This window comes from Mustela erminea, chromosome 4 (assembly GCF_009829155.1).
Source record: "Mustela erminea isolate mMusErm1 chromosome 4, mMusErm1.Pri, whole genome shotgun sequence".
Taxonomy (NCBI): domain Eukaryota; kingdom Metazoa; phylum Chordata; class Mammalia; order Carnivora; family Mustelidae; genus Mustela; species Mustela erminea.
Window position 1 is genome coordinate 10020717 of NC_045617.1, and position 14182 is coordinate 10034898.

The 14182-nt window shown below is 42.4% G+C and overlaps 1 protein-coding gene across 1 annotated transcript in view; it reads left to right on the forward strand.

Annotated features, from left to right (window-relative positions):
• The first annotated feature begins 3728 nt into the window (after positions 1-3728).
• The window catches only part of TMEM242 (transmembrane protein 242), a 29132-nt gene continuing 18678 nt past the window's right edge, over positions 3729-14182 (forward strand). The window contains exons 1-3 of the mRNA XM_032338631.1: positions 3729-3909; positions 4502-4602; positions 9907-10044. Of these exons, the coding sequence (XP_032194522.1) occupies positions 3822-3909; positions 4502-4602; positions 9907-10044 (327 nt within the window). The 5' untranslated portion in view covers positions 3729-3821. The remainder of the gene's footprint in view (positions 3910-4501; positions 4603-9906; positions 10045-14182) is intronic.

Genomic DNA, 14182 nt, shown 5'->3' on the forward strand with positions numbered 1-14182 from the left:
ATCTCAAGGCCAGGGACTCCCCATCCTGGTTTCATGTAGGCTTCCCAGGTCTTGGGATCACCACCTTCTGGAATCTGGAACCGAGCAAAGGACAGGAGCCTAGGGCCAGTGAGGAATGGGGTTTGGGAGCTCCCCACACGATAAGGTCGCCTCATCCAAGGGGCTCCCAGTCTCTCCTCTCAAGGCGTGTGTCTGACAAGGATCTTCAAAGTGCACATTTCTCACCATGGCAAAGATTACCCATGGGTTTGCCTTCATTGCTCTTCACCCTCTGTATCCTAGGAAACTGAACTTAGGGGTAGGAAGGAGGAATGCTGTCCTCTGCTTTGGAGAATTAGAATGAAGATAGACGTTTGTGAGCAGCAGCCCTTGGAACAGAAGCAGAAAGGGATCCAGCAGGGATGGTTGATATTGCCTCAGAATGAAAACAGGCTCTAGACGACAGGGTGCTGTAATGTCCCTAAATTTAAACATGACTTCTCTCTCTTCTATTCCTTACAGTAAATAGTAATATAAGTCTTAAAATAAAAAATGTCTGTGGTTTGGCAGGGATGGGTGGGGGGCGGCAAAGATGGGGAACTAGGTAGCCTGGACATGTCCTCTCTGAGCCGTCTTGGGAGAAGACAATTCCAAGTGCTGAAGTGGACAATTCCAGCTGAAGTGCTTTAAGAGGTATAAACTGTAAGAGTTAAGCAGAGAGAGGATCTCTCTAACCAGCAGCACCACTTGTGAACTCGTTAGACATGAAAGTTCTCAGGCCCCATGCAGACCCACTGAATCAGAAACTCTGGGAGTGAGGCCCTTCAGGGAAATTCCAGTTACCAAGCTCAAGCTTAGGGACCACTGGGTTAGTGGATAAGGACTCGGACAGAATTGCTTTTACTTATTTGTTTGTTTGTTTTCTACTTACTTCTGAGCCCCTTCACCCATTTCTCCTACCCTCTACCCCTTCCTTGCCTCTGGCAACCACCGTTGTATCTATGTCTGTATCTGTGGTCTTCTTTTTTGTTTGCTTGTTCTTTTTTTCATTTTTATTTTGTTTGTTTGTTCGTTTAGATCGCACACACAGGAGAGGTCACACGGTATTTGTCTTTCTTTGTGTGACTTATTTCACTTAACATAATGTCCTCGAGGCTCATCCATGCTGTTGCAAATGGCAAGGTTTCATTCGCTTTATGGCTGAATATTCCATTAAATATGTATACTGCAATTTCTTTATCCATTCGTCCATTGATGGACATTTAGGTGGCTTCCATACCTTGGCTATTATACATAACGTTACAATGAACATGGGTACAGCTTTCCAAGATAGTGTTTTCACTTTCTTCAGATAAATATTCAGAGTGGAATTGCTAGATCATATGGTAGGTCTATTTTTAATTTTTTGAGGAGCATCTGTACTGTTTTCCATTGCAGCCGCATCAGTCTTTTCCCACCAACAGTGTAGAAGGGTTCTCTTCTCTCCACATCTTCAGAGACACTTATCACTTGTCTTTTTCATAAGGGCCATTCTAACAGGTGTCAGGTGATTCTTACTGTGGTTTTGATTTGTATTTCCCTGATGGTTAATGATGTAGAGCATCTTTTCATGGCTCTGTTGGCCGGCTATTTGTCTTCTTCAGAATAATGTCTACTCAGATCCTCTGCCCGTGTGATTTTTTTTCTTTTTGCCTTTGAGTTGTATGAGTTCTTTATATATTGGTATTAGCTCCGTGTCAGCTATACAATTTGCAAATATTCGCTCCCATGCAGTAGGTTGTCTTTTCATTTTGTTGATGGTGCCTCTACCGTGCAGAAGCTTTTGGCCTGTGATAGTCCCACTTATTTCTTTTTGCTTTTGTTGCTTTTAAAAATAGAGCTGCTTCCTGGCTCGGCTTTTTAACAGCTGTGTGAGTTGAGCAAGTTAATTGGTCTGAGTTTATCAAGAAAATTAAATGAGATAACATATTTGAAGCACTTAGCACAAAGCCAGGCATATAGAAAGCACTCAATAAATATTAGCTGCTGGGATCACTTTTTTGTATGAGGGAAAGGAGAAAAGATGAGTCCTTAATACCTTCAACAAGTGAGCCCAGTATTTACCAGTTTAAAGGGGCCTTTCAGACTCTGGCCTTGTATTTCCAAGGCACCAACAGAGCAGTAGTTCTCAACCCGACTGATCATCTGAAACCCCATGGGCTTTTTTAAAAAATATTTTTTTTTATTTTGGGGGGAGAGGGCCAGAGGGAGAGGGAGAATCCTAAGCAGGCTCTGCATGGGGCGGGGCACAATCTCAGGACCATGAAATCATGACCTGAGCAGAAATCAAGAGTCAGACCCTTAACTGACCGAGCCACCCAGGCACCCCTAATTTTTAAAATTTATTTATTTATTTTTTAATTTTTTTTTAGAGCGGTAGAGAGAGCCCCCAGTGGAGCTTTTAAACTGCCCTGCATGGACCTTCAGAGCAATCATCTTCAGCAGTAGGCCCTGGGCATCTATAATTTAAAAATTTCCATAGGCAATGCTGTGAAATAGCTGTGGGAATTGAAAGTTATGATAGCTAGCGTTAACATGTATTGAGTATCTATCTGTGCCAGGCACTACGCTAACTTCTTTATTTTTATTGCTTCCTTTAATTCTCACAGCAACTTCTAAGGCAGGTAATGTCAGTTTCTTTTATATATGAGGAAACTGAGGCAAAGAGCCTAAATAACTCAGCCAAGTTCACCTAACAGAGAAGTGACTTAGGACCTGAGCCCAGATTTGAGCTACTAATTGTAATTAACTAATGCATTCATTTACTCATTCATCCAGAATTTATTATGTGTAACCAGGTAAGGAGTTGAGAGCCAGGGAATCTAAAATTGAATAAAAATCTCCATCCCCATCCTGAAGAAGTTCATGGCCTTTGTGCGAGTGTTCAGAATGAACAAATGACAGATTGTCTCATTTTAAAAGATGATGTCATGCGTCGGTGTTTGAGAGGCTGAAAAGATTTTCTACGACTTCCAGCCTCTTCCTCTCGGTGACCATTTATAGAATCCACAACCGTTGCAGATCAGCCTCCTAGACAGAAGCCCAAGCCCATCTGGGGGCGGCCAGCACCAGCGTCTCCCCGCAAGAAGGGCTCTGGTGCAACCTGGACATCTGCGTTAGCAAGTTCTCAGGGTGGTCCTCGGCTGTCCCCGTTGGCTTGTCTAACGCCAGTCCAGCAGGACAGCCGCCCGCCCTGCTCGGTAGGTCCATCAATCAAAGCACGGGACGGAGGCGATCGCAGCGGAGCTGGGGCTGGCTCTCTTCCAGCGATAAAACCTGCCCCTTACACCTCACGTGAGCACTGCTACGAAATTTCCCGGAAAAGTACAAAGAGAAGACATAGACCTGCTTTTTAGAATCGTGAAATATTAGCGCTGGTTAAATCCCTGGGTGGAACGAAGGCTGATCGGGAGACGGAGAGCTCCAGGGTCTCGAACCCGCCGGCCCTGGGCTCGCCGCGCCATCTGCGACCGCTCACTGCCTCCCAGAGTCCGAGCCGAGCACTGCGGCCGATAAGACGCTGTCCTGTTCAAGTGCGGCTTTCGGGCTAAAGGCCCGAGCTGGAGGCGCCCCGCGCCCCTCCGCCCAGACCCCGAGGTTGGGGTGGGGACACCACGTGCAGCCACCACGCCTTCCTCGCGGCTCGGGGGGAGAGGTGAGAGGGTTTGGGACCCTCGGCCGGTCCCCGGACCGGTATTCTGAACGCACAGGGAGAGCCGGTAGCGGAACCTTTCTCCTCCGCTTCGCTCTCGCTTCCCCCCGACCCCAGTTGGCGTCGGACGCAGCGGTGGAGTCCTACGAACATGGAGACGGCAGGTGCTGGGCATGGGCCGCCGTCCTCAGGCCTCGAGGCTCCGGGTTCCACAGACGATCGGCTTTTCCTGGTGAAAGGTGTGGTGTGGTGAGGTGCTGGTGTCGGGGCGAGCTCCTCCCGGGCCTGCGCTGGAGCCGCCATTCCCACACACCCCCCGCCCTGGGAGACCTAACCTTGGGTTGCCCCTGAGTTTAGCCGGTGGGGATCGGCCGGTCAGGGGTCGTGCGGGGTGCAGGGTGGAGACTCCCCTGGGCTGGGGGGCTGGGCCCGTGAGGTGTCCTGTGTGCTGCATTTTCCCCATCCGCTCTGCAGTTTCTCCCGTCCCTTGTCCTACCTTCCACTAGCTTGTTTTCCTCCCCGGGAGAAACTCCCAAACCGTCCCTGGGAAGAGGGAAAGGGACCCTGGGCCACTTCCCAGCACTTGGAAACGACCCCGCAGAATGATCTCAGGAACCAGAGGTCGTGAGGTCACGCAGGTTTCGCACCCCTACGGTTTACCTTTGGCCAGAGCTGACTAGCTTTCGTTCTCACATTTCAAAGTGACTTAAAATGTAATTGAAATAGTGTCTGAACTTAACTTGGGTACAACTTCTTAAGGTGGTTTTTTTTTTCTCTTTCTTTCTTTCTCTTTAATACCTCTCCTCGCCTTACCCCCAAAACTCTTGGCAGGTGGAGTTTTCCTTGGTACTGTGGCTGCGGCAGGAATGCTAGCGGGATTTGTTACGACATTATCATTGGCTAAAAAGAAAAGCCCTGAATGGTTCAATAAGGTTTGTGACCCGGAAATCCATTCATAGCATTGTTATTGTTTACACATAATTGGCAGCTGTTTTGCATGGGAGAAGTAAAGAAAATGTTGGTGGACTTTCATGTTGTTTTAAGAAGTAAACCTACATACCTAGATTCAAGAAGTGTACCAATTAACCAATGGTCTTTATTTTCATTTAGAAAGAAGTATTTAGGGAGACCTGGGGGGTTCAGTTGGTTAAGTGTCTGCCTTCAACTGGGGTCATGATCTTGGAGTCCTGATCAAACCCCATGTGGGGCTCTCTTCCCAGTGGAGAGCCTGCTTCTCCTCCCTCTGTGCCCTCTCTCTCTCTCTCTCAATCATAAACGAAATCTTTATTTAAAAAAAAAAAAAAAGAAAGAAAAGAGAAGTACTTAGTTATGTGATTTCTTTTTCTTAAATTTTAGCAGCACAAGACTTGGAAAGCTATCCAGTACATTTCCTGTTTACAACATGACTAAGTCTAAATCGGGGTAATTCCCTATCAGTTGTAAGAGGCCCAGTATTTTATACACCTCTGGGGGAAAAAATGATGCCAGTTAAATTCTTGATACAATACTGATTCCCAGCAGCATTTCTATTTACTTATTTATTTAAGCTTTACACCCGGCCTGGGGCTTGAATGATTCCAAGATCAGGAGTCTCATACTCTACTGACTGAGCCAGCCAGGCGCCCCACCAGAGGCATTTCTTTTTCAGAAATGTCCAATTGTTGAAATAAAGTGCATCTTATCATCGATGAAAAACATGGGTCAGCTCCTTGAGCCCAGAGATCACACATGCTTTGTGCTGCTGCAGCCCCGCTCCCCAGAAAAGTCCCTGACACATAAGGGCTCAGTTTGGGGTGAATGACCACAAGCTACTTAAGGCAGAAAATTCTTTCTCTGTGAGCAAGACTAAGTAATCACTCATGTGGTCATACCCCAGTTGATGAGGATTTTTCTTCTCATTGACTTGTCATTACTTGTTTGCACGTGTCCTGTCTCTGCCCTCTTCGTACCGTATGACTTCTTTATCCATCATTTCATTGCTTCAGATGTTAACTTGGGATCTTTTATGTATCAGGCACTGTGCTAGCTAGGTACAGGAGATAGAAGAATGAACAAAACATCTGCCTTTCAGGAAGCTAGCATCTGGTGCAGGAGACAGATACTAAATATTGACACAATTAACTATATAATTATAATTTGATGTTTGCTTGGAAGAACAGTGTTACATGAAAAATCATAAACCAGTCAAGTTCCCTCTCCACTTACATTTTTAATAATTGGATATCATGCTTAATTATTGTAAATACTGTAAAGGAAAAAGACCACATTTAAGATGCCTTTGCTTCCCATCTGCATACTCGAGACTTAAATGGAACTACAGAAATCACTGTGATGAAACTGTGGTCATTTTCCCCCTGTATTACAGAATATTTTCCGTGCAGAAATACATCTTGTAGAAGGAATCAGTAAGGCCTGATAGCGAAGTTTTAACAGTACAATTTGCATAGATTTGATTATCACACATGCCCTATCAAACGTGGTTGTCAAGCTGTGGTCCACAGAGCCCTAGAATCCTTGAGACTCTTTTGAGGGTCTGTAAAGTCAAAACTATTTTCATAATAATCCCAAGTCATTTGCGGGGGTAAAACTGCTGGTGCGTTAGTGTAATCAAGGCTGTGGCACCAAACTGTACTAGCAGTCATTGTGTTCTCTGTTACCATGCCTCTGTAGTTTCAAAAACAAAATGAAACAAACAAAACAAAAAAAACCTCGTTGCGTGAGAATGTCCTTGTTATAGCAGTAAAAGTGTTGATTTGATTAAATCTTAACACTTGATTACTATTCCACATGAAAAAATGGGAAGTATCATAAAGCCCTTCTGATCTATACCAGAGACGTTTTTCTCTAGGAAAAGCAATTGTATGATTGTATGATTGTATGATTAAGTTGCATGCTGAACCAGCTGCTTTTTTTCATGTAATATCATATTGTATTTGAAAGAGCAACTGACAAACTATAGTTATTCAGAAGTGGGTATTTGGCAGATGTTATCTTCAAAATGAACAAAATAAGCCTGTCATCTCTCAAGCAAGCGCTTGTCAGTATTTATTGTCAATGAAAAAAACTGAAGCTTGCATGTGAAAATTAGATCTTGGGAAACATGCCATTGGAGTATGATAGGTGCTCGATACGTAAGGCTCTCCTGATGAGATTGCTGGTATTTTAAATATTTAATAAATGGTGTCAGCCTCGGAAAGATCTGTATAAATTGGTAAATCAGTATTTCCTGAATGATCCTAATGCATGAATAAAAAGCCCATTTGAAATACAAAAGAGATGAATGGATTTTAATGTAACAAAGTGCAAAAAACTCATCGGTCTGACTTCCGATTCCAGAGTACAGGCAGCTATTCGGGAAGTTTCGGTGGAGTGTCAGAGAAGGGAGGCTGTTAAAATACTTGTCCCTTTTCCAACCACAGATCTCTGGAAGACTGGATTTTATTCACATTCTTCCATCAAAAAACATATTGCAACAGATTGAATACAGAAGCATTTATGAAAATTCATCTGTCCTTTATTAAGCCAAACATTTAGAAGATTAATCAAAACGTAAAACATTGCTTCTTGGCACTAAATTCTTTTGTAAGGCAGTTGTTTTCATAAGAATAGGTTTCTATTCACCTATACTGGGTTGATTTTTTTTTTTTTAAGATTTTATTTATTTATTTGACAGAGAGAGAGAGATCACAAGTACACAGAGAGGCAAGCAGAGAGAGGGGGGGAGGCAGGCTCCCTGCTGAGCAGAGAGCCCCACGTGGGACTCTATCTCAGGACCCTGAGATCATGACCTGAGCCGAATGCAGAGGCTTTAACCCACTGAGCCACCCAGGCGCCCCTACTGGGTTGATTTTTAAATGAATACTTAAATGAATACTTTTCAATGAATACTTAAAATTTAAATTAAAATTAAATTAAAAATTTTAAATTAATACTTAAAATTTAAGAATTTCTTAGTTTTAATTTTTAATATATTAAATATTCGTAAGTATAATCCACACAAGCAGAAGTCTTTGGGATCCAAGTAGAAATGGATCCTGAGACCAGAAAGTTTGAGAACTACTGTTCTGGCTGGTTAAATATGTTGTGTAAAGTTCTGCCTCTCCTCTGGGGGAGCATCTGAATTAGAGCATTACCATTGATCCAGACCGTGTCTGAGAGGCTCAGAGGTTCTGAAGCAGGTAATGCATTTACACTTAGCAAGCGCCGGTTTAAGAATCCCACTTAGGCAGTGTATTTCAGAGTCGCCGCCTGGCAGTTTTCCCTGACATTAGTAGTGAAGATAATATCGAGCATTTGAGTGCTTACCACGTGCTGGCTGCTGCTGTTCCTTGAACCCCCATCACAGCCCCATGATACACTGTTATTAGGCTGTCCCCATTAAACTGAGGCACAGACGGATTAAACAACTTGCTCACCATGGCACTCTTTCCATCTTATTCTTGGTGAGGAAATTATACTATTTTTAGCAATTTTTTACTTAAATAGCCTTCTGTGTGCTAGCCTGGAATCGAAGCATTCGTTATAATACAGATACAGATTGCAACTCAGGACTCTAAAAATGACCAGCTTTAGTTGGGGACACCCTACACTGCTCTTATTTCAGGAAGATGGTCATCATTTCTTTAAAGTCTTAACTGCAGTATCTTAGCTGAGTCTCACACTAGTGGAAAGGGAGTAGTAAATGCTGAACAAATGAACATTGATTTTTCTTTGTCCTTTACTGAATAAACAGAGGAAGGTGTAAGCTAAGGTCCCTTTTAAAAACACATGCACATACATAATACATAGATAATTTCTGTCCTTCCCAAGGAAATAAGGAATTTTTAACTTAAGTTTCTAAAATAAAATTTAGGCACTTAAATTGACCCTCTTAATAATATTTGGTTAATGGTATTGCTTCTGGATGAAAATTCAGGCTAGTTAGAAGTTAGTGAATTTATATGAGCTCTGTGGTGTCTAGTGAACTGGTCTGAAATTACAGCAACATGAGAAAAGGGAGAGTAGCGTGTTGTTTCGATCACAGAAAATAAAGAATCATCTCTTGAAAATCTGGTTGGGTCTCAGGTGTATTACAGACAAGTGTTAAGTCAACAAATAGGTCAGGGCACGGTGTGAGACCTGAAGATACAGGTAAGCCCAGCTTTTCTCTGTGCCACCAATAACATTCTTAACCACAGCACGTGATACAAACCTTGATTATTCAGTGGGATGAGCAGTATAAAGGAAGTTGTTCTTAAGAAGAAGGGCTTTTTTTACCCCAAGTAAATGGAAATTTGTTTCCAGAAGGAAGACCAAACATTACAAATTTGCTATCTTATTACATTAGCTGATCAGTTTGATGGCGTTTTAATGAAGATGCCAGTGAACAGAACCCAGAGGGAACCTGATAGAATGTTTTAGGGCTTTTCTGGGATAATTAATAGGCAAAAAGAGCAAAGAAAAGTTTTGGAGAAAAATAATCAGTAACCAGTGCTTTCAGTGATGGGATGGTTATATGCTTTTGAAGCATGCATCGCATTCCGTGTCTTCTCTGTCAAGTTCGTGTGCTGTAGGCTGAAAGTTGTTCAGTTATTATGGTTATAGATTTTTTTACCATAATAAGAGGCCTTAAAACCCAAAAGGAGAGTCATTGTTTATTTCCTACTTTCTCATGACTTGCTGCCACAAGTTGGGTTTCTACTGTGTGCCACACATTTTGCATATACATTTACAAGTCACACACAAAAATAGACTCAAAATGGATGAAAGACCTCAATGTGAGAAAGTCTTCACAGTGACTTCTATTAGTTCACCTCTTTGAGGAACCCCTCCTTAAAGCTTCCTCTAATTGCAGCAGTAGATAATGTATCCTCCTCTGGGACTGTGGTGCCCTGGGTATAGTTCTTTTGTTGCACATTCCATTTAGATCACAGTTAACTTTTATGTGTCTGTGTCCACCCCCCATCCCCCGCACCAGTGACTGAAATTTTTAGTCAGAAAGAAGTTATTCTATTTGTCTTTTTCTCTCTAGTACCCAGCCGCAGCTCCTGGCAATGCCCTGCCTACTCAAATATCCGTCAGTCAGAGGAGTTGTGACCTAAGTCTTGTAGTTATTAAGTAACAAAGCTGCTTTTTGAACTTGGGTTCGTCTGGCATCCCAAAATTACGGTGACATTCCGAGAGTCGTGAGCGTCAAACATTCCCAAAATAATTATACTTTCTGAACTGATGCTTTTTCCTTTCTTTCTCCATTGCAGGGAAGTATGGCCACAGCTGTCTTACCAGAGAGCGGGTCTTCCCTTGCCTTGCGAGCCCTGGGCTGGGGCTCACTTTATGCGTGGTGTGGGGTTGGTGTGATCAGCTTCGCAGTCTGGAAAGCTTTAGGAGTTCACAGTGTAAGTAACTACGGTGCTGTAATTGCTGTCTGAATGTTTATTCTACTTTCTGTGACTAACTATGCCTGATTTCCAAGAAGTGTGTGTGTAACTTACACCCCAGGCTAAACAGCTCCATACTGGGAATGATTGGCTTTTTTTAAACTACTGGTAGGAAGTTCAGTGGACCAGGCCATGTGTGACAGGTGAGAACTCACGGTGGCTTGGTACAGGTGGCAGCAAGGGAGTTGAAGAGAAGAGGTTCTAGATATATTTTGAAGTAGAGTCAACTAGGACTTGTTTCACTTCGAATGTGAGAGGTGAGAGAAAAAATGAAGTCAAGGATCTCCAAGGCTTTTGGCCTAAGCAGCTGGAAGATGGATGGGGACAGCGTGAGAGGAGCAGATGTTCGGGGATAACGTCGGAAGCTCCGTCACTCACAGGGCCTGTGAGTTTGAAATAATCCGTTAGATAGCAAAGTGGAGAGTCAAGCAAGCAGTTAGATACAGAAGTTTGGAGTTCAGAGGAGAGGTACAAGGTCAAGATGTAAGTTTGAGAGTCTTCAGTATGTGGATAGTAGTTAAAGCCAGGAGACCAGATGAGCTCACCAAGGCACTGAACAGAGAGAGAAAAGAGTCCAAGGAAAGAGCTCTGGGCACTCCCAAGGTTTAGAGGTTGGGAAATATGGAGGAAATTAGCAAAGGAGAAAACCCGGGAGAACAGTGACTTGGACGCCAGGTGAAGAAGGTGTATAGTGGCGTGAAATCATGTAAGATGAGACTCGGCAGTTCGCCGAGTCAGCGGTGTGGCAGTCCTTGGTGGGTAAAGCCTGGGTGGAGTGGGTCCGAAAGAACGGAGAAGAGAGATTGTCTGTATAGACACGTCTTAAATTCTGCTCTACGGGTAAAGAAAGAGATGGGGTCGTAGCTGGAAGGGGGACTGAGATCAAGAGAGGCGGTTTTTGTTTTTTGTTTAAGTTGGGAGAATTGTCAGCATGTGAGTATGCTGACCGGAGCGATTCCGTAAAGGGGGAGAAAGTAAAGGGGGAGTGCTAAGTAATAATACTACTATAGGCATTACCGAAGGTTTCCCATTTGGTTTAATCATAACTGAACGTAGGCATTATTGTACGTTTTACTCAGAGTATACTGATGGACAGACAGATAGATGCTGCTTTTCTTTTAGTCTGACTAACCTTTATTTTTAAAGTAACTCTGCTGGCTAGTAATTGTTTAAGTTGTGTTTACATGGAAAAGTTATTTGGGATGATTTTTGTTGTCAGCCGCGTTTTGCTTTTGGCCAGTATAAAGTCTCTCCTTCCGTTGCAGGCATCATAACAGACTTTTAGACATAGCGGGTTATTTAATCTTCACAGTGACTATGAAGCAGATAGTAATATCCCCCATTTTATAAGTGAGGAAATTGGGACTCAGAGAGGTTAAGTCACTTGTCCAAGATCACACAGCTTATAACTGACAGAGTCAAGATTTGGATCCAAGTCTGATAGTCTTTAGAACCTAGGTTTTTTTTCCGATGTTACCTCCCCCAGCTAAGATAGGAAAATAGAGATGTAGTTGAAAGGGGCCAGAGTGAGGGGGAAGGAGTAAATTTGGTTTTAATTGTGCTGTGATCCACACATTCTTGATGACTTCACTGGTTTTCCTGGGTATCTTCAATGTGGGCCTCATCGCCCGGCTTTCTAATTAATGTCAGTTAGGTAGAGGACTGGGCCATTCTTTCCTCATAAAAGAGAAGGCCTCCTTTTAGCCTTCATCTGCAGTAGAAAAATGCTTAGGGTATAATGGTAAAGCAGGATTCATTTGTATATATAATATGAGAGCAGTTACTTGAAAACAAGTGGAAAAAACTGGGGGGAAATATGTGCAGTAGAAATGTGTGGATGAGTTATGGGTGTGGGAGTCGATTTTTTTATTTCACTTTTCTGTATGTCCCTTAAATATGTATTACTTTAACAGTAATACTGCCATTTAAATTTTTATTAATTTATGCTAGAAATGAAACACAGTTGCTTAGAAGTTCATAGAACTTCTTTGACCATGTGTGAAATATACTTGAGGGCATGAGATACTTAATAGTAAGGTTATTAAGCTTGTAGTTTCTATAAAAATGATGGTCTTTTAGCACTTTAAATTGACTTGACGGAATTGTCAGGGGATGTTTCCAGAACTTAGTAATGTGGGTCATAAGCTGAATAATAAAGTTTTAAGAAATTTTAAAATATAAATAACCTTTGAACGAGAAGAGTCATAATGAATCCATCCAAACTTTCATAGGCCAACAAAGTTAAGATATTTAGTTTAAGTTATATGCTCAAGAACTTAGGCTTTATGGGCTATCTGGTGTTATTCTAGTTTCTAGAATGTGAACTTCTTTGTTTTATGGCAACTGTAGGAGGATTATGGCCTAAAGAAGATGGTTGGGCAAGAAAAATTGTTTTCTGATTGGCACTGCTGAATACAAGGACACTTGGAATCTTTTTATATCTTCATGTCTTTAAAACGTGAGAATACGAGTGTACTGTCCTATAGACCAATAGGAATATCAGATTGCTATCCGTATCTGAGAAGTCTCACAGAAAAATGAACCACTGATAGTTTTTCAAGGGCACACCTTTTAAAAAGCAGTAGTGTTTATGAATTTGTTCATTCAAAAGACATTTGTGGGTCTACCCTGAGCCAGGCACTATGCCAAGACAGGGCTCCCAGCAGACCATTACTGTGGAAGGCTTCGGTTTTAAGACTCTCTAAGCAAATTCTTATTATATGACCCACTCTGCGTCTTGCAGACAGCAGTACTACATTTCAGTTCTCAGAGAGTTTGGAGGATAATTGTGAGATTGCCCCAACTCCTGAGAACTGTTATCTTTCCTCGACTAAAGAAAACAAATCTTAGAAAATGCTGGACAGAAATGGTCCAGATCTATGCACTCAATAAATAATTGATATGATTATTCTGGGTAAATTAGGTAAATCAGAATCAGTCCCTTTGTCAAATAATTAATGGTTGGTAGCAACCTTGAATCCTATTAAATCGTTATAAACCCAGTTCAAAAAAAAGAAGGGTGCCATCTACTGGCTGAAGGAGAGCAGTGCACATTCCCTATTTTAATTCACAGCTACATCTGCTGGTCTAAACCAGGACATGCTGAAATGCTTGAAGCTAAGCTCTTCAGTTTCTTAGAAATATTTTGGATTTACACTTAGTTTATTCGTAGTTGTTGTGGAATTTATTTCACATAAAAAATGTATAATACATCAGATATAAGTTTACATTTTACTCAATAGTGTTATCAATTAATTAGAGACTCTAACAAAAGCAGAGGTAGTGGAGGCTATCTTGTCAGCGGACTGAAGCCAGTAGGTGTGTCCAGGATTTAAGGTGGGAGCCTCCCTCCCTCCATGTCTGAGCCAGTCCAGATTCAGTCTGGGAACCTCTCACCAGTTCTGGCCATGAACAGCATCGTGGGCCAGCAAGCAAGGCCTCATTGCTCAGTATAGATTCATCCATTACTTTGAATTACAGCATTTTATCATCTGATTATGATTGAGGCAGCCTTCACTTTTTAACAGTAACTTAATTGTTGAAACAATGAACATTTACTGTGGGTCTGTGGTCTCCTAATGCACCCAGTGATCCCAAAGGATCCCAAAGGATCCTGGGAGACTGCCATATTCAGGCCAGGTTCACCCTGTGGCAGTATGATTAGATGCTTTTTATTATTTTAAGTTTAGAGTAGTTGAAATAAATGCTTGTCAGTGAGTAAATAAGGATGTCTCGAGATACCAACTAGTAATTCCCCAGTTATCAAAAGAAGCAAGCCAGGGCGCCTGGGTGGCTCAGTGGATGAACTGCCCGCCTTCGGCTCAGGTCATGATCCCAGGGTCCTGGGATGGAGCCCCGCATCGGGCTCCCTGCTCAGCCAGGAGCCTGCTTCTCCCTCTCCCTCATTCCCTCCCCACTGCTTGTACATGTGCGCTCTCTCTCTCTCTCTTTCACTCTGTCTTGCTCACACTCTCTCAAATAAATAAAAAAACTTAAAAACACCATGCCACTTAAAATTATTCACCTGTGACTCAAGCACAAAGACTTCACTTTTGTACCTTTTCCTATTTATATTAAGTATTGATACTTGAAAGGA